At 43.1% G+C, this 19,510-nt stretch overlaps 1 protein-coding gene across 1 annotated transcript; it reads left to right on the plus strand.

The window, feature by feature from the left end:
• Positions 1-13: 13 nt before the first annotated feature.
• LOC310861440 (ankyrin repeat domain-containing protein SOWAHA) lies at positions 14-18,062 on the plus strand (the record flags this gene model as incomplete). Its single annotated transcript, XM_083768871.1, has 12 exons — positions 14-307; positions 2,983-3,044; positions 3,841-4,143; positions 6,059-6,169; positions 9,026-9,082; positions 10,730-10,831; positions 11,639-11,675; positions 15,148-15,212; positions 15,435-15,521; positions 16,791-16,860; positions 17,562-17,657; positions 17,890-18,062. The coding sequence occupies exons 1-12, from the start codon at positions 172-174 to the stop codon at positions 18,060-18,062; spliced, it is 1,299 nt and encodes a 432-aa protein (XP_083624997.1). The 5' UTR covers positions 14-171.
• Between the last annotated feature and the right edge of the window lie 1,448 nt (positions 18,063-19,510).

A 19,510-nucleotide genomic window follows, 5' to 3' on the forward strand; every position in this document is an offset into this window, starting at 1 on the left:
TGGGTGGAGTGAAGTTGGACATGTAGCGTATGTAATGCACATTTTATACCAAATTAGCTAAGAGGGAATTGTGTACGAGTAGACGACTAAAACAATAATCTGAATTTTATTTAAGCAGTTTTACGATAAAGACGTTATAGCCTAGGCTATAACATTCATTCAGTAGATACGATGATGACTGATGTCAGTGAAGAATCGTTGTTGGACTATTTCTACTCTGTCGGAGGCAATTCAGGCAAAGTAAAAAATGCAGATATATTGAAGACATATAAGCCTTTTATTGGCCACAATGACCCGCAATTACGTGGTAAGTAGCATTCGGCTGCATGAAAGATTTGGCGATTTTACATATGTTTCCACCGAAAATGGCGATATATCGTAGGCTAGCAGACTGGAGCTGACTGACAGACCGGGTCGTGATGTGTGAAATTGGCATTAAAGTCACTGACCGCAGAGTAGCTCACCTCGTGTTTGTCTGACAAACAGAAAATTAGGTTTCATCGTCCGAGTATGCTTTTTAACGATGCGCTCTCCCTGCCGCAGTTCTATTGCATGAATGACTTTTTTCCCCCGTATGCCGTTGCATTGTTCTCGACTAAAGGGCAGGCAAAACATCTGGTTCAGATTAAACTGCCACTGAAAGCAGATATACTAGTAAGTTTCAGCAGGAATTCTGTCATTTCCTCTTTGAGGGCAGTTGTTTGTAGCTGCTTTGGAGTGGTAGTCATGGCATCCGTGGTTTTGCACGTTAGCCTACAGTCCATCACCAAAACATGTAATCATCTTTTGTAGGCTAGTGATTCTCCACCAATCTCAACGTCCCTCCAGTTTGATATGCATTTGGCTACAGGGCCCTGTCTGATTCATATTTGATCTCTCTTTTTGATGAATTGAACAAGGTGGACCCTAACAAGTGTAATCCTTTATTGGGTCGTCGCCACTCACAGTTAACAGTCTTTGTATTGAGTTGTGCTTGAAATGTACTGTAATTCTGCAAACCGTTAATAAATATTTCAATCAATCAAAAAACTCTGACCCACATGTTCACTGTAAAAAAAAAACCTGTGTTAATTAAACTCAGAGTGTGTGCAAATTGAACTTGTCTAATAGGTTACCATAACATTGTGCAGTCTGTTACAGACCCAAATAGACAAATAGTCCATTTGGTTAACTATCAATAATTTAAATGGGGGGTCCCCTGAAACCTCGTCAAAGACCCCCAGCCCAGGGGTCCCTGGACCGCCGGCCCTGTTTCGGGAACCACACTGCTGTAGACCAATGAATGAGTTCCACAGAGACACATGACACAGTCCCCTATATATATTCACAATGAAATCCATTCATTCACCAATTGTATTGTGCTAGTTGCAGAGTGCACGATTTGTTCTTCTAAGATACAGTACGCTATTGTTTTTTAAACATTGCCGCTATATTTCCATCACGGTAGCCTTCACAGTATCTCTGTCATTGGTCACCACCTGCAATACGACTGCAGTAAAAGGCCTGACATATTCTAACCTCCCCAAATGATTATCCAAAGTGACCTTTTATTTGTGGTTGTCAGCATTGCGTACATGTACCATCCAGATGCTCTGTCCGCGGCACTGCAGTTGTTGACAGAGGTTCAGAAAGCTGCTTTTGATAGCAGGCCATCTGACATGGCTGTCCAATTAGTCAAATGATTCCCACACACTTAAGGCCTGTTACCCAGTAGCATGTGCTTCCAGCTTTTCATGTCATAATTGTGATTATGGTGTTTTAATCATAATTAATTCCACATGCATGCCTAGTTCCAGGTCTCTAATAGAGAGCTTTTTCATCAGGATTGGGCAAAAATGGGGACATGATGGGAAGGAAGGACAGCGCTATTGGGTCAAGTCTGTCTGTCTGTCTGTCTGTCTGTCTGTCTGTCTGTCTGTCTGTCTGTCTGTCTGTCTGTCTGTCTGTCTGTCTGTCTGTCTGTCTGTCTGTCTGTCTGTCTGTCTGTCTGTCTGTCTGTCTGTCTGTCTGTCTGTCTGTCTGTCTGTGTCTGTCTGTCTGTCTGTCTGTCTGTCTGTCTGTCTGTGTCTGTCTGTCTGTCTCTTCTGTCCATGTTTGTGGGAATATGTGTGTGTTTGTACACCTCTGGCTAATAAATAATTGGACACACATACCGTGTTATTCACACCAGTATGCCAGGAATGCTTTTGTTAAGACAGATGTAAGTGGCTACTTCCTTTGGGTTTCCTGTTGTTGTGAATGTAGACTATGCAACTGTCAGGAAAAAGGAAAGGGTTTAATTGTCCAAAGCCTTGCTCATACCAACAGTCCACACACACACCTAGACATGAACAAAACACCTTAGCATGGGACATTCCACGGTCAGTCATGTTGTGTTTGCATGCCAAACATGCCTGCGTGATAACCGAGAGACACATAGTAGCAGTCAATGATGAGCCCTTCATAGGCCTATCTGTTCATGGAGGCAGGGTCCAGCTTCATCTGAAGAGACAGTGGTCTATCAGTAAACCAACTATTTATTTAGCTTGCACTGGAAAGATAATTAACTGTAGGACCAAAGATACTCAGTTCTAAGCCTCTAGCGATGCTGTGTGAATGAGTCCTCTTTCCGCCTCTTTCGTCTTTTCTGGCCTGACTTTATTTAGAGATGATTGTTTTGCAACTTGAGCTCTGTTTGGCCAGGCAGGCCAACAGGGAACAGCAAAGAATTCTGGACCTCCTCCCTCCCAGTGCCTCCAGACAAATAAAGAAACAGAAAAAGCCATAGCTTACAGATGATGTATTGATCTCAAACAGACATTGACATGTCAGGGTCTGCTTATGGAAGCCTACAGTACTAATAACCCCAATGTCGTACAACCATTTTTTGAAATGAAACTCAACTGATGTGAAATGAAATGCCCCGAAATGCTAACTCCGGTTTCTCTTGATGTTATATTTAGCTTCCAATTGTTCATGCCAAACATTTCTTTCTCCCCTCAGCTAAATACAGGGAGGACTTCAAACTCATAATTGACAGAATTGCAGTAGTCAAGTCAGAGAATGTAAGTAAAGCTGGAAACTTGTTTAAACCTTTCTTGTCAACTAAGAGCCCTGCTGTGATCTATTATATATACACTGTATATTCATTATCAAACAGACAGTGTTGAGTCTGTGTGCTTTATTTACCACAGCTGTGTGCACCCTCTGCTTTCACTGGGCCTACAGGGATTGCTGCCTCACTTTGTATTAATGGGTTCTTTTTTACAATTTGTAGTTTTTATTTGTAGTGTAGTGTTTGTAGTTTATTCGCACAATAAAAACAGTACAAAAAAGGTAACATCAATGAAAGAGAAATATGTGCAGGTGAGACAAGAAACCCATGGAGGGCTTATATGTGGTTCTCACCAAAGATAATATGCAAATAGTAAATAGACAAAGTAATCAAACATAGGTATGAAAAATAACAAGAACAAAATACAACAAATACATTATTTACACTTGTGAAGTGTGTGTGATGTGTGTGTGACTGTGTGTGAGTGCGTGTGCGCATGTGCGCGTGTGCCTAAGTGAGCATGCATGTCTGTCTGTGTCTGAGTATGCACAATAAAGCTACATTATGTTCGAATCAAGTGGAGAGAGTTGCTTCGAGAGGCTGGCCCTCAATCTATGTTTAAAGTTACAGAAATCCTAACAATCCTAAAGCAGTTACACATTAAGACAAATATATGTATTATAAAATATATATTATATAACATTATATAAGCTATTATACATTACATGCATGCAAGACTCCATCATTATACTGCACTTGTTTGTGTACTCTTGATATTGTTTTCTAACGGGCTCTCTTTTTTTTAGGGTGAGAAGTACCTGGTTCTTAAGAAGAAATACAGACAGCTGCTTCAGGACCGAGACACAGAGCAACATGGCGGGACAAACGGCGACGGACAGAGACATTCCAGCCCGGCCAGGACGACACCGGGCGCCGCACAGTGGGAGGGGCCGGCGGTGACCTCATCATCTCCAGGCTGTCCTAGTAAGAAGGATGTCCAGGTCATTCCTGAATCAGGACCCACAGAGAGGAGGTCTGGTCAGACCATGTGGTGTGGGGGTCCCAGCATCACTGTGACAGAGGCCGCTGACCACACGGAATCACAGGAGGTTAATTATATTCTACTACTTATGGAATATTCAGCAGCCCGGCCTCACCAGAACACTAGCACGGATTAAGGGACCACTTCACCACTTTTCAACCTATCTTCATATACTAGGTCCTCACTAATAATCATGAAAGAATGGCGCAATGTTTTTCTACTTGGTCTGTGTCTCATAGGAGGGCTGTGGGCAGTTCAGATTAGAAGCAGTCTTCCAGTGACATCATCGATGGGGAATACAAGCTAATAGAAACTGCAGGCTTTCTAGTCCTGAAAAGTTGCAATGCGAAAATGGAAGCCATCGTTCTCACGATAATGAAAATCTAAACATTTTAGTCAAAAGATCTAAACTGCCCACAGCCCTCCTGTGAGACACAGACTGAGTAGGACAAAATCGTGCCATGTTATCATGAGTATTAGTGAGGACCTATTATATGAAGATAGGTTGAAAAGTGGTGAAGTGGTCCTTTAACGTTCCCATACATACTGTACACACCTCGAAAAACCCCAAAATCGCCGCCTCTACCGAACTTGAGCCATGAGAGACACAACCAGTTTCCGTGTCGAACGTTGCGAAGTATCGGTAAAGCCCACTCAGCCACCGGGCCAAGTTATAACCCGATAGCACAGAATCATAAATAATGTCAATCCCGATCTCACCCAAACACGGTGAAATAGCATGGATTGGCAATTCCGTATACATACAATACTAGTGAAAGCCATGCCTCCGTTGTGGTCAAAACAGTAGTATAATAATTATGTACAGATTCGGGGGTTTTCTAGGTGTGTATGTACGGAATTGTCAATCCATGCTATTTCACAGTTCTCTTTGTGTCCATTATGTGTTTACTTATTCCTAAACAAGGCCCTCTTTGTAAGCGTAGCCTGCCGGGCACTGACTTTCCTAGTGTGAGCTCGATATTAATTAAACTGCTATGGCATGGAAATGGATAAAGTTCTCGTGTCTAAAGGCCACTAGGCCAGTCCACCACACTCCACACCAATGCAACTCCTTGCAACATGCCATTTTACAACTACTTGCAACCATTATCCCCAATTACAGTTACATTGGTGTGGACTGGCCTTAAAACCAATTATGTTTTGTACAGTGTACACTGTACAGTATGTGGACCATGTTGACATTGATCAATTCTTGATAAAAAAAAGCTTCTAATATATTATTTAGGCCCCAAAATCTATAAATCTCACACTATTAAGGCAACCAGCCGGTTCCACGCGCTGCACAAGGTGCCCTTTTTTTCTTCACTTGAGCACCTGCCCCTCTAAATGTCTGCGCACGCCACTGCTTAAAACTGTTCTGTTGCAAGGAGCTGCAACTAGTTGCATTGGTCCGGTCTGGCCTTAAAAAAATAAACCCTTCACTATATGGTCAAATCAGTCTTGTGATAAGAGTGGGCAGGGCAAAGATACCGCCTGTTCAAGCAACCAGCTATGTCTCTTTGCTCGAGGGGTGGAGCTGATTAGAACCGTATGCATGTCAGCACTTGAAAACTGTAAAAAGCAAAGAACAAAATGTGTGGTTGAATCAAATGCACCATAATCCGACAAACATGCTTTTATACTTGATACATATTGTTCGCGTAAGGACCTCGCGCGTTTAAGCATAAAGATTAATACATTTTTAAACTGGCTAACTGGCTGCACACAGGACTTGTGCAGGCAAGTGCTAAAGTAGGCATTTATCTCTGGGCACAGATGGTGAAGAGAAGTAACAAACTGTTGCACGCAAAGTGTGAATACAGTTAAACCTCAACGAACATCTCAGCTATTAACTCTAACTTTTGTTTAGAACTTTGAAGATCTATTACGCAGAACCCCCCCCCCCCACACACACACACACACACACACACACACACACACACACAAATATCTTCTTTCTGCTGTTGTCATTTCTCTTTTAGGACCAACTCTATCTCACCATCCAGACCGCTCAGGAAGCCACTGTCCAAATTGAGGAAGCCATGGCACATAGCAATGCAGACGAAGACATAGATAAAGATTCTGGAACAAAGGTAAAGACAGGACCAACTGAGAGAACCAAGTCAACTGCTCTAAGGTTATTCAGAAATAGTTATACATTGTTGTTATACTGTTATACATTTCTATAACAGCTTGATGAACAATTCACTGTGGGTGAATTCCCATGCTGTTCACGTTTTAATCGGATCGTTTTTATCCTACAACCCCCTAGATAAATAGGCTGTCACTGTCACAAAACTTCTCTGGGAAATATAAACAATATCACACTATGGCTCAGAGAGATTTCCGCAAATCCAGCCAAATGCTGTTCAGGGATGAGAAAGCCATGAATCATCATACCCACTTCAGTCCATCACCATTGTTTCCACCAGCAACCACCGGGTGGTGCTAAGTAAATCCCCTGGCTTTCCATGCTGAATGTTTGAGAGGGAGGGGCAGATGATAGTGAGACAGCCAAGCTGCATTTTAAGAAAGGCCCCTGTTATCATGTTAATTAGCAACATGTTAGAACTCATTAGAAAGATAATGATGGTTTTGGTGGCCATTGGAAAGTTTGGGATTCATTTGTGAAAATATATAGCTTTCATTGATGGTCTTAAATAAGTATTAGTATCCCCTTGGAGCTGCATAAAAGTGTTTTAGCTTAGGTATTCCCTGCACACCTAGCCATGGTTCATGACTCTCGTATTCATACGAGAGTCATGAAGAAACTGAAGAAACCCAGTTTTTTGCGCTCGCTGCATTTACAAGATTTCCGTATATATAAACATTCAGATTTCAAATATAAAGTACTCACAATTTGTCCCACGGGTGTTAGTTAGTTGCAGCTCCAGCGATTAGAATTTCTGCATCCCGCGTTGTTTAATAAAAAGCATTTTTATCCGAGGTGTTATTTTGCCATTGGCTTTCAACTACGCGCCCCTATCGGTCGGGAGGAGGGTGGCACTCGGTGTGTTCGATATAGGTACGCTGACCGCCCTGCCAATACAGACTAATAGGCGAGTGCGCTCCCGGTGTGCAACTGTGGATTTCCCAAACGAACCCCGTTTGAAAAAAGTAGCCGGGGAGCTCGGACAAAAATGCTTTTTATTAAACAACGCGGGACGCAGCAATTCTAATTGCTGGCGCTGCTACTAACTAACACCCGTGGGACACTTTGTGAGTACTTTATATTTGAAATCTGAATGTTTATATATACGGAAATCTTGTAAATGCAGCGAGCGCAAAAAACAGGGCAAAGTTTCTGCATGACTGTCATGATAATCATCATGGCAGTCATGTTCCAGGGCTACTGCACACCGAAGTTCATATTTAGGCCCATAATGAATATCATGACAGTTTTTCTGCTCTTCAGCCCTGATGAAGACCGGTATAGGTGGAAACATGTTGGATTAAAAAGGTATCTTCTCCTCTTTTTCTAACACAGTTGAGTGCCCGGATCTCCTTCTTTTTTATCACGTTTTTCTGCTCTATTGATTGAAGCCAACAGATACTTTGGCTACAGTTAGTAAATGGTGTATTTATATAGCACTGTGGGATGGAGGATGGCTGATTTAAGAGGTCACACCTGGCCTGAGTCTGTAATTGGACTCAGAGCTAGGTGTTCCTGCGCACCTGTTGTGCATGGAGCTAATCGATGCACAAATTGGCCATCTCCACAAACATTCAGGGAGAGCCAGTACTGTCCAGAGAGAACACCATCTGCTCTCCCCAGTGAATGTAGTTTTTCGCTACAGCATGGGAAGCAGTGTATATGTGATGGCTAATTTGGCTACTGGAGAAATTAAAGAGAACTTTAACTCGAGACCTTGGCTGTCGTCTGTCCAACTATTCGAGCCTGGCACACTGGTGCATTTTGGCTGGGAAGATGGCAACCAAGAGGCCCTGTTGGGGAGCAGCACAGCCAGGCCATGAGAACCTGAGGGACCTGTGGCATCCAGAGGACCAGCCAACAAACCGGGCTACGTTGTAGGCAGTTTTAGGCACAATTATTACATAATCGTCTAATCGAGATAATCGCAAATATCTTTGTCATAATCTTCATAACCGTTTCCAGGTTGAAAATTTTAAAACTCATGTCACGATCTTATATGTAGGAATTTCACATAAGGGCCGAAAAGGGTATTTCTTGCTTATTATACGAAGTGATCACCTGTGTAGAAAACGTGATTTCAATTTCCATTCCATTCTGTTAACCAATGATGATTTTCTTATTAAAATTTTTTTAAATGAAATTGTATCACTGTACACACAAGGGATAGGTTTCATGAAAAAGAAAGTGCTGAGAGGGAAATGGGCAAAATTAATGTAACTACACAGGTTCCAACATTTAACTTTGTGCCCAACAATATTTTTCTTTCCTCCTTGTTATGGTTTCCACCAACGAGCGAGAGTAGAAATGGACATGTGCCAGTGTGGAATTGGCTGGATAAATAGAAGAGAAGTGTGTGTCCTTCCACTTTTCTTGTTCAACACAGTGAAGTGTGACGGTTCTTTGTTGTTCTTTTCCCCGCCGAGGGACACGAAAAGTGTGCATTTTTTTGACATCGTGTCTCTGTATGATCTGAGAACAATTAGCGAGCAAGTCCACCGAAATGGCGATGAAAAGAAAATATCATCCCACCCTCACATTAATCAACCAAAGTGACAGATTTTTTTTAAACTGAAATGGTGAGAAAAGCACATGGCCTGACTAGACATGTTGTTCTTCAGCTAATTGTTAATTGGATTGTTATTCATTACCCCCTTTTAGTGTGAAAGCATCACCTCTGTTTTACTGCCTCATTACGTGTGTGTGCGTGTGATGCATTTGTCTGCATACGTGCATGTGTTTATACTTATGGATACTATAAAAAAATCCTGATCCTTATTTTGTTTTTGTTTCTCAGTCTGAGTCGGAGCAGGATGAGGAGGGTATGGGCAGCATCGGCTCCCCCGCTGTTGCTGTAAGTTTACGCACCCACTGCAGCGTAATGGCATCTTTTCACATACATACACACATACAGTCACTGCTGGATGGAAAGTGGAACCATTTTGAGCACGTCATTATATAGATGAAGGATGTCGAGCATTGTGAGCTTGGTGATTGCTTGTTGTCATAAACGACACAGTGGTTCCGCATATTTAACCCATTCTGACCTGAGATCAGATTAAAAAAAATGTCTGTTTGAAAATGACTGAAAAAGCTATGTTTCTGTCAGTCGTTCTTCGATTTTTCAAAAATAGCAGTGGCGCGCTATGAGCTTGTAGATCTGCTATTTTTAAATGGCTAAAAGGGAATGAGTCCTATAGGTGCCCGCCACGGCAGACTCACTCACAGCAACACAAACTTTCAGTTGCAAACGGAAGTGTTGCTGTTTCACACTCAAGGTTCTCACACGAAACCACCATTTAAGAAGGGGTTTCCGGCACAATCAACATAATTACTACTTCCGACAACTCAATAACTAAATAAATAATATAACAATAAAGAATACAAAATATAACCAAATTTAGAACGTATGGCACATATAGGTGCCGGTGAGGGGGTCATTTGTGCCTGAATGTCCTCGCGCTATTGGGGAATGACTGGTAAAGGAAAGGAAAGGTACTATGTTTACCCAGGGTAACTGGACTAAGCTCAAGAACTTGTTTACAGCCAGGCCCTGCTCATAGAACATTTCATGGTAGGGGTTCAATGCCTTGCTCAAGGGCACTTCAGCGGTGGTAATTCTGACGTGCCGGTCCGGGGATACGAACTAGCGACCTTCCGATATCAAGACCGCTCCGCAAACCGCTCGGCCACCGCTGCCCCTGGTCTATTTATTTATCTTTCCCGACCGGCGCTGGTGGTCTCTCTACTAGCACCGTTCCCATCTTGTTGCGCAATCGTCGTTGTGTATTGGCTGCCGCTGCATGCGCGCCTCTCACCGCGCAGCCATAAAGCCTACCCTGCGTGCAGTAACTGCAGTTGCTCTCTAGTCTAGGCTACTATATGAAGCCGAGAGGTCAACTGTCAATCGTCACTATAGCCTTCACACTATCACCGGAGCACAGAACAGGATGTGTAGATAATGCTCTCTCTGTGTGTGTGTGTGTGTGTGTGTGTGTGTGTGTGTGTGTGTGTGTGTGTGTGTGTGTGTGTGTGTGTGTGTGTGTGTGTGTGTGTGTGTGTGTGTGTGTGTGTGTGTGTGTGTGTGTGTGTGTGTGTGACTGTGTGTGTGTGTGTGTGTGTGTGTGTGTGTGTGTGTGTGTGTGTCTGACTGACTGACTGACTGACTGACTGACTGACTGACTGTGTATGTGCATACACACAGTGTGTGTGTGTGTGTGTGTGTGGGTGTGTGTGTATGTGCGTGTGTTTATTTTTGCAATTGCATACCAGTATACCGGCTCACACGATTGCTGCAAAATCTGGAGTGTTAACTCAGAGAGAGAGTGAAAATGGACCCTTACATAAAATTACATTAAATGAACATTCCGAATTTTGCAGTGTGTGTGTGTGCGCGTGTGCACCGTGCGCTATACCTGTATGTGCAACGTGCGTGCATGTTTTGTGCGTGTGCCTTTGTGCGCTGCTGCTGACCTCTCGCTGACCACTCTCTGTGCCATAGCTGGACCCCATAGAGAAGGAGTGGATCTACTCGGCTGCTGGTGCCCGGGTCCCGGACCTGTCCGAGCTGCTGCGACAGGACCCATCCCTGGCCAACAAGAAGGTATAGGAACCATCTCCTCCACGCTGATTCAGAGTGACAAATGAACAAAGAGAGAGCGCTCATGTGGTCAACTTTTCAGGAAATGGACCAAAACTATAAAAACGTAGTCCAATGTAGTTTTTTAGTCACACGCTCTTGTAACTTTCCTCTTCTATTGTGCTGAAATGACCTCAAATACCTTGATCTATATGCTTGCAACTAAGCGCACCTGCTTGCTCAGGGGATAAATAGATTTATCACCAGGTCAAAATCCGTGTCAAGTCCTGTGTCTCTAGGTGAGACATGACCTTTGACACCATCTAAATGTCTTGTGTGATAGGGACTTTTTTTTTGCATTCTGGGGGAATCATTAGCCAAAAATAGCAGATCTACATCACAGATGTGTTCTGAGGTTATAAATCGTGTTTTCGGAGGTTTGGTGTTGTAGAGGGGGAAAAAGAGCAGACTAAATACAGAAGCAAAGGCCAAGTTTACAGTAGTATTGAGGGTGTGTTTAAAATGTCTGAAAACACACATTGAATCCACTATGTAGTGGTATGGGGGTCCCTGCTTCCTCTCTCTCTCAGCTAAGGGGTCTTTGGCCTGAAAAACATTGAAGACACCTTCTCTAAAGGTCACTATGTAGTTACTAATGGATAAATTAACACTGAGGATTTGTGTGTGTACCTGTAATATTGCAATGAAATCAACACATCTGTCCCCACTCGTCCATTCGATATCAGGGTAGGGGCCATAATAAGTTAATTCATTTCATTAGTAAAGCTACCTAATATATTGTTTGTTTTCTTTCATGTTGGACCAAACAAGGACTTCACCTCAGTGAGTATTGAATTGCAGTTTTTATGTAACGTTTTCTGAATGCATTTGGTTGATTTTTTCCTTTGCTCTTCTTAATGTTTCATGGCATCTCGACTCTGATGATGGCGATCCTACTCAGGGGGTAAGTTTATTGATACATTATTCTGTAGATACATAATACTTTGCCTCTCTTTTAGTTCAATTGATGCTCTGTTGTGCAATCAACGCTCAAAGATAATAACTTGGTTTTTCAACTGAAAAATGTTAACTCTTCGTGAAATTCTTAATGACCAACATCCTTTTCAATTTGAGCCACCGTTACCTGTAAAGTTGACCACACTGCAATGCAATCTGGATATTATGAGTGATAAACTAAAAGATAAATGTTTTACAAAAATGTATCCTACGATAGTATACAGATACTATACAGTTCACGTGCTAATTTCAATTGAACATTTTCTCCTTCATCACGCTCTGGGAACCCTGTATATATAAAAAAAAAAACTAAAATAAAAAGCACCCAGATCAGGGCATTTCAAAGGTCCACTATCAAAAGGATTATGAAAGATAGCTTTTTAGCTCCTGTCGCCCCCTGACAACCCAAATCCTTTCATTTGTATCCCGTGTGCGCTTAAGAGATTTGAGCTCATGTTTGCTGTCCCTCCCCTGTGTCAGGGTTTCTCACACCAGTCCTGTGGCCGTGGCCACAGACCACCTTCTAAGAGTAGCCCCCCCCTTAAGCCTCTGCCGTCCCCACCCGGGACAAGATAGCATGGCCACCATTGAAGTGCAGGAGTTGGGGTTTCAGGGGGGATTAAAGAAGAGAAGCCTTACTGCGCCACAAAGACTTCACCCACTTAAAGATAATCTGAAAGTAATAGAGCAGGCTGGGATTAATTGTAGAACAATGTTGGTCATGTCCCCGGGAAGGTGCTGAGTCCCCCTCTGGCAGCTTTGATGTTCCCTTTAAAGCCATCGAGTTATACTCGGTTCGCGCGTCGTGCCGTGCACCGAAAATCGGGCTGCTCTACAAGCTCAACAACATGTCGCGCTTGCGACGTGTTGTGAGCTTGTATAGAGTTCCACGTCAGAGGAGTCGGCGAGGTAGTTAAATTATTCTTAAAGACAGTTTCATCATTTATCGGTGATGCAATTGACCCTCATGAGTCCCGTTTTATCCTGTTAAAATGACACCCAGTGTGCACAATGCTTAAGTACCAAAGCAAATATTTGACGAATGAAAGGGAAACACTTTCTTGCACCTGGAGCTATAGCAAAGACACACACACACACACACGTGCACACACACACACGTGCGCGCACACACACACACACACACACACACACACACACACACACACACACACACACACACACACACACACACACACACACACACACACACAAACTAAGAAACATAGAGCACCCATATATCCAATAAATTAATGTGCTGATCACTCCTTGTCTCACACTCTCCTTCTCGTTCTTCTCGGGACACTGGCTTGCCGTTCCGGCCCCGTGATGGACTTCCTCTTTCTGCCCTCGACAGTTTGTAAGTGCATCATTCTCCCGTCACTCCTCTCTCTGTCTCTCTCCTCCAAACCCAGGAAGGTCTTTGGTCTCGCCGGTCATTGTTTCTCCCGTCGACTTGTCGCTCTTCTCCTTTTAGACACTGCTTCCTTCAGTGGGAACCCCTAGTCGTCCCAGAGTGAACCGATAGGTGGATGGGTGGGGGGGTGGGGGGGTGGGGGGGTCTGGGGCCACCCCGGTAGGCTGAGACAGGAAGGACAGACAACCACATCCTGCTCATGCAGCCTCGTCCGTCAGCCTTGCCCACCAGGAGGCCGAGCGAGCCGCCTGTCAAGTGGCCCGTTGGCCCATCTGTCTTCAGGATGTGACAGGCGGACGGACAAAAGACATGGAGGCGCGATCTATCACAATCTGTCTGTCAGGCAAGCCTCCAAAGAAAGGGAGGTCTGGTGTATATATATGCCTCTTCTAAATATTCCCCTTCAATGTGCACAATATACATGAGTTCTTCTGACATCAACCGCTCAACACGCTCATTGCGTTGTGATTTAACCACATTGTCCGTGGTGTCCCAAGTTTGGGCAAATTTGTAACCATTTTTAAACATTCTCAAATAGCCATTCTACAATCTCACAACACGTTGCAAAGACACAACGACTAATTTTTCGCTATTTGTCGTAAGACTAGTAGGGCTTAGGTGGTTATGTTTTTGCCATAGAAAGAGAGATTGTGGATTCGTTCCACATAGTGAGGTTATGGCTCGGCCCCCAAATGTTATGTTGTCTTTGGGGAATTTGTGCTTAAAGAACCGGTGTCCATTATGTAACCAGAGAGTCCCGTCAGCTTCAGTCCAGTCCAGTCCAGTCTAGTCCAGTTCTGCTATTAAAAAAAAGAAGTGGAAGATTCTTCTCTGTAATGACATTCCCAAAATAGGGATGCCATGGTTATTGTGGTTAAAATCAGACATACGCTTCTTAACAACAGACTACAGGGATTCACACAAGTCCAACATGTCCTTGACATGTCCCAGAGATCGCCTCTATTAAGGGGGACGATTTGGGATGACAGACATACACACTTAAAGGTATGGAGCAGCGGTCGTGGCTATACTCTTAGGCTGAGACATCTGCAGCTCTCGTGTTTTCACTTTTAATGATGGCATGTAATTACCCTGCACAAACACCCTGACAAGGGCAACGCAGTTGATCACAGCAACGCTACTAAATACCCAGACAGGTGGATCCAGTGTATGTGCGAATGTGATTTAGGTGCGCATGGTAGCACGTTTGTGCATGCACGTTTGTGCATGCACGAGTGCGTGCGTGCGTGCGTGCGTGCGTGCGTGCGTGCGTCTCTGTATAAGAATTAGTGTCATGTGAATGTTATTTTGTGCGTGTGCGTCAATGCGTGCACATGTCTCATGTGGGTATATCCATGCGTGTGTTTGCGTGCATGTAGTCATGTGTATATCTCCAGGCCCTCTAGCCCATTCTGACCCGAGATCAGATTCATACGAGGTTTCCGCCGGACACACGCTGGTCTGACGAACCCATTCTGACCCGAGATCAGATTCTAAAAAATGTCAGTCGCTCTTCGATTTAAAAAAAATAGCAGACCTACAAGCTCATATCGCGCCACTCGGTGGCGCGATATGAGCTTGTAGATCTGCTATTTTTCAATAGCTAAAGCACGACATGATGCCGACACCAAAATGGGTGCCCGTTCAGAATGGGCTAGGTAGCGGGGGCCTAGCTATTCCCCTTTTGACGGGCGCTGCTGACAGTAGTGTGGTGATGCCTGGGTTGGGCTACCCTCTGTGGGTCAGACCAACATCATCAATCTTCCCCCCCCCGTGACAGGCTAGCTGGGCCCCCCCAACTGTGGGCACAGTGCAGTGTTGTTTTGTAATTAGGCTCCGTTAGATGGCAGGAAACCATCCCTCCTTCCCTCCATCTCTCTCCATCGCCTCCACTCCCTTCTGTGCACAGCTGGCCCCCTGCCCCTCGTCGCACAGCCAATACGAAGCCTCAAGTTTCCCCCCGGCTTAGCTTGGGTGACTTGTTAGCAACCGTAATGGCACTATAGCAATTATCATGACATGACAATAGCACAGAGCGGATTGTCATGTTGATGTTGGACAGAATATGATTGTGTTTTATGTGGTATAGAACAAAATCATTGTCACTATATGCATACATATATCATATGTGTATATATACCGGTACGTAGCTATACGTACATATGAATGACTCGTGCATCTCTTTATTGTTCACAGACAGCTTTGCACTGGGCAGCAAAACATGGCAAAGAGGACATGGCCACCCTGGTGGCCAATGCAGGAGCTGATGTTAACACAAAATCAGTGAGTATGTCCCAAGTAGCGTACAACTTACATTAACCCATTTTGGGCGGGACCCCCATTTGGTGTTTCAGCATTATGTCATACTTTAGCTATTGGAAAATAGCAGATCTACAAGCTCATACGAGCTTGTAGGTCTGCTATTTTTGAAAAGTCGTCAAATCTTTGAATATGTATTTCAGAGCGAACATTTTAAACTAAAGTATTTGCTTCTGGGGCGTCCCTGGAACGACATATTTTGAGATGGGGGTCCGTGGCCCAATAGAGATCATTCTGGGGGTCCTTGGCATGAAAAAGGTTGAGCATAACTGACATAGAAACATTGGTTTTTCAGAAAACTATTAGGATTTAGAAGCCTTTTTTTTTATCGCCATCAGTCCAAAATGGGTTAACACTGTCTTTCAACACTTAGCAGAATATAATGTCTGTAAGTGTTACAGAAAAGCAATGATTGATTAATGTAATAAATACGTCTAATATGTACAAATAATACGTGTTTGCTCTATCCTTGCAGCATGTGAGTACCTGCGCTTTGTTTCAAGATGTGTACAGGTAGGAAGTGTTGAGCCGTGCAAATGGTTTCATTTTAATGACTTGGAAATAACCAACGGAACAAGGCCACTTGGCCTGCTGGTGTGTGAGGGCAGCTATTATTATTATTTTATTCTGTTGTGCCCCGTGATGATGTAACATTCCTAAACAATCTCCGTGGCAAGCCAGCTGTGCAAATGTATTACAGCAGCACGTGTTGCAACAGTGCAGGAGCACACACCACTAATAAATCATGTCATGTCATGTTAATTGTTTCCCCAAAACGCTGTCTGTATGTACAAGCGTGCCAAACTCTAGAGCTGTGCAATTTTCGGTGAATTACCCAACCAATTATGTTTTTATCATTATCTTGTGTTGCCATAACCTTTGCTAATTTGTATATTTTCTTCCCCTGGTGTTTTCATTGGCTGTGTGCTTGCGCATGGGAAACTCTAGGGGGTAGGTATTAACCTTTTTTCAGACGTTTTTCCATAGTTGTTCCTCAACACGCTATACATGGTAAAATGTCAAAGGTGATGTTCAAACACATTGGATATGCTTTAAGTATAAATAGTGTTAGAGGGGATGCGTGCCAGTGCATACCACCACTACCCTTAAAAATTCATCCTTGTAGAACAATACTGTAAAAAAAAAAAAAAAAACACCTTGATATTCATAAAGAATTATGCATATGTTTTTTTTTAATAGCCATTGATTTAACATTTTTCTTTTGCAATACAGGGATACACACCTTTACACATTGCAGCACTGCATGGGCACCATCATATTCTTGACCTTCTACGAACATATGGTAAATAAATGAATAGAAATTATAACAGATCTTCATTCAACATTTCACTGCAGCCCCTTTTCCACCGGTTGGTTCCCAATGGGAACCGGTTCAGTTCTTTTTGGTTCTTAGTCCATGAGCCAGAGCTCCAAAATTGAAACATTAATTATGAATTGAGTGGGCAAAACCATACCTATATTAGATTGTTATCACCATTAAACTTCCCCAATTGAGTACTTACACGAAGACAATGATTTATTGTATTACAAATTTTACATTTTTTAATATGCAAATGAGGCATGATGTAGGAAAATATGCAAAATAATGAAAAATATGAAAAAGCTACTACTGTGGAAGGGTTATCATGTATTAATTTACTTGTATTGATCCTATAAACAATTTAATATAGGGTATAGTTTTCCCACCAATTTTGGAGCTCTGGCTCATTGGCTCAAAAACCAAAAAGAACTGAATCGGTTCCCATTGGGAACCAACCGGTGGAAAAGGGGTCTGCTTGTACCTGTGAGTGAGCGATGAACAAACCTCTGCTGATTCTTGATTCAACCCACAAATTGTGTGGGTAGATAGCCTTAAAAGCTAACGTTGAATTCACAACTGTGGAGTATTAACCTAAGGCCACAGAGTATAAGGTGTCTCAAGTGGCTCAGACACTATACTGTACCATGAGTCCATGAGTCATCAGAGTTGCTTTTCTATCTCAGGCGCTAATGAAAAACTGAGGGACTACAGTGGCCATCTTGCCTGCCAGTATCTAAACATCGGGGAATCAGGGGGACCCGAGGAAGACAGTGAGATGCGTGAGTTCACCTTACCTTTGATACCAAAATGATAATGATTTTGAAATTTGCTACGGCTGAAAACGGGACGGTATACGAAGACTGTTTGAGACGTGTAACTATCGATTTATTTGTAAACGCAATCACTCAAATACACCATCTGATAACACACAAGCAATGCTTTTAATCTATGTTTCAATGGCTCATGGGCTTCAAGTAACAAAGTGTTTCATATCATTACGTGTCCTCGCAGAATTCCAAGTGACCCAGGCCAGGGAACGGAGCAGGAACCGGAAGCTGACTTCGTTGTTCCAGTCCAAGAAGAAGTGGGGCTCTGCGGAGGAGCTGGCTCCAGTAGAAGAGGAGAGGTCAGCGCCGCAGCAGCTCTTGGTCCCTGCATTCAGAACCAGGAAGTTCTCCCGTTAACCCATTCTCTGACCTGAGATCAGATTCTAAAAAATGTCAGTCGTTCTTCGATTTTTCAAAAATAGCAGACCTACAAGCTCGTAGCGCGCCACTCGGTGGCGCGCTATGAGCTTGTAGATCTGCTATTTTTCAATAGCTAAAGCATGACATGATGCTAACACCAAAACGGGTTCCCGTTCGGAATGGGTACAAACCCAAACTAGAAACAATTCAATCAATGTACTTCTTCTCTTGCTCACTGATCTCACTGATGCGCACACACAAAAAAACACGCAAATACATGCATTCACACTTAATTACATATTATAAACACAACACATACACACAATTAATAATTACTGCTTAATAACTACACAGCTAGCCCCAACCGTGAACTGTGATTGGTCAAGAGGCATTCAGACCTGTGCCAACGACCATAATAAAGGAATGTGTAAGTCATCTGTAAAAGTATCACTCCGTGTTGCCTGTGGCTACGGTAAACAATGGGGAACTACTTCAGATTGCAGAGCACTGAAAGCAACAGAATTCAGCAAAACTTGAACACTATACTAACCCATGTACAGTACAAAGAAATACAGCAATACAGTGCTGTTGTATGAAAGCAATGAAACACTCAAGGTTGTACTTTTTATCGTGGTCGTTCAGGTAAACGGCACAACACTTTTTCATCGCGCCATTGCCAATAGCAACGATAAATGCACTCCCTGTCATGTCTTATTTCTTAAACGAGTAGTGACTTATTTTCTATTAATTACACACACCCCATGAAGCCTTGAATTCATGGACCAGTATAGGAGACTTGCCGGATGCCAGTTTAGACAGTATTGTGTATGCTTTTTATTACAATTGCGCAAACATGATTTCATGAAGCCATTCAATGAAACTTTGGAGCTGTTTGCCTGACATGTTCATATGAGCTCAGGAGACTTGGCACAGATTCTCCATGCGTGCCGCAGGTTTTTGGTTTTATTGAAGACACCAGAGAAGCAGGTGAAGAGCAGCTCATAAATAAGTGTTGTAATGTAGTAGTCCTCTGTTGTTATCCTAAAAGCTATCCTCTAGTAAGGTGCATGGTGACAGGCCATTCAGTTGAATTACCCTTTTCTGCAAGCACACGCGAGCTTGGAGAACAAGGTGACAGCAAGGTAGAATTGTCATTCGCATTAGCAAATGTATTATGAGTCAATGACACATTCCAGAGTTAATTCCAGTGTTTTGTTAACCACTTAAGCCCTATATACTTTGTTGTATGATGAATAGTCAAAATAGGCAATCTACAAGCTCACAACATGATGTGTTGTGAGCTTGTTGATCTGCTATATTTGTTTTGAAATGTAAAAAAAGAGAGCGTTTAGATTATTATTTTTTAATTAGGGACGCCAGGGTTAATGTGGTAGAAGTTGTTGAAATGTGACTGCTGCGATTTGAATCAGTGTCTGAAGAAGGAC

The sequence above is a fragment of the Protomyctophum parallelum genome (genome assembly GCF_964188405.1).
Source record: "Protomyctophum parallelum genome assembly, chromosome: 7".
In the NCBI taxonomy this organism is placed as follows: domain Eukaryota; kingdom Metazoa; phylum Chordata; class Actinopteri; order Myctophiformes; family Myctophidae; genus Protomyctophum; species Protomyctophum parallelum.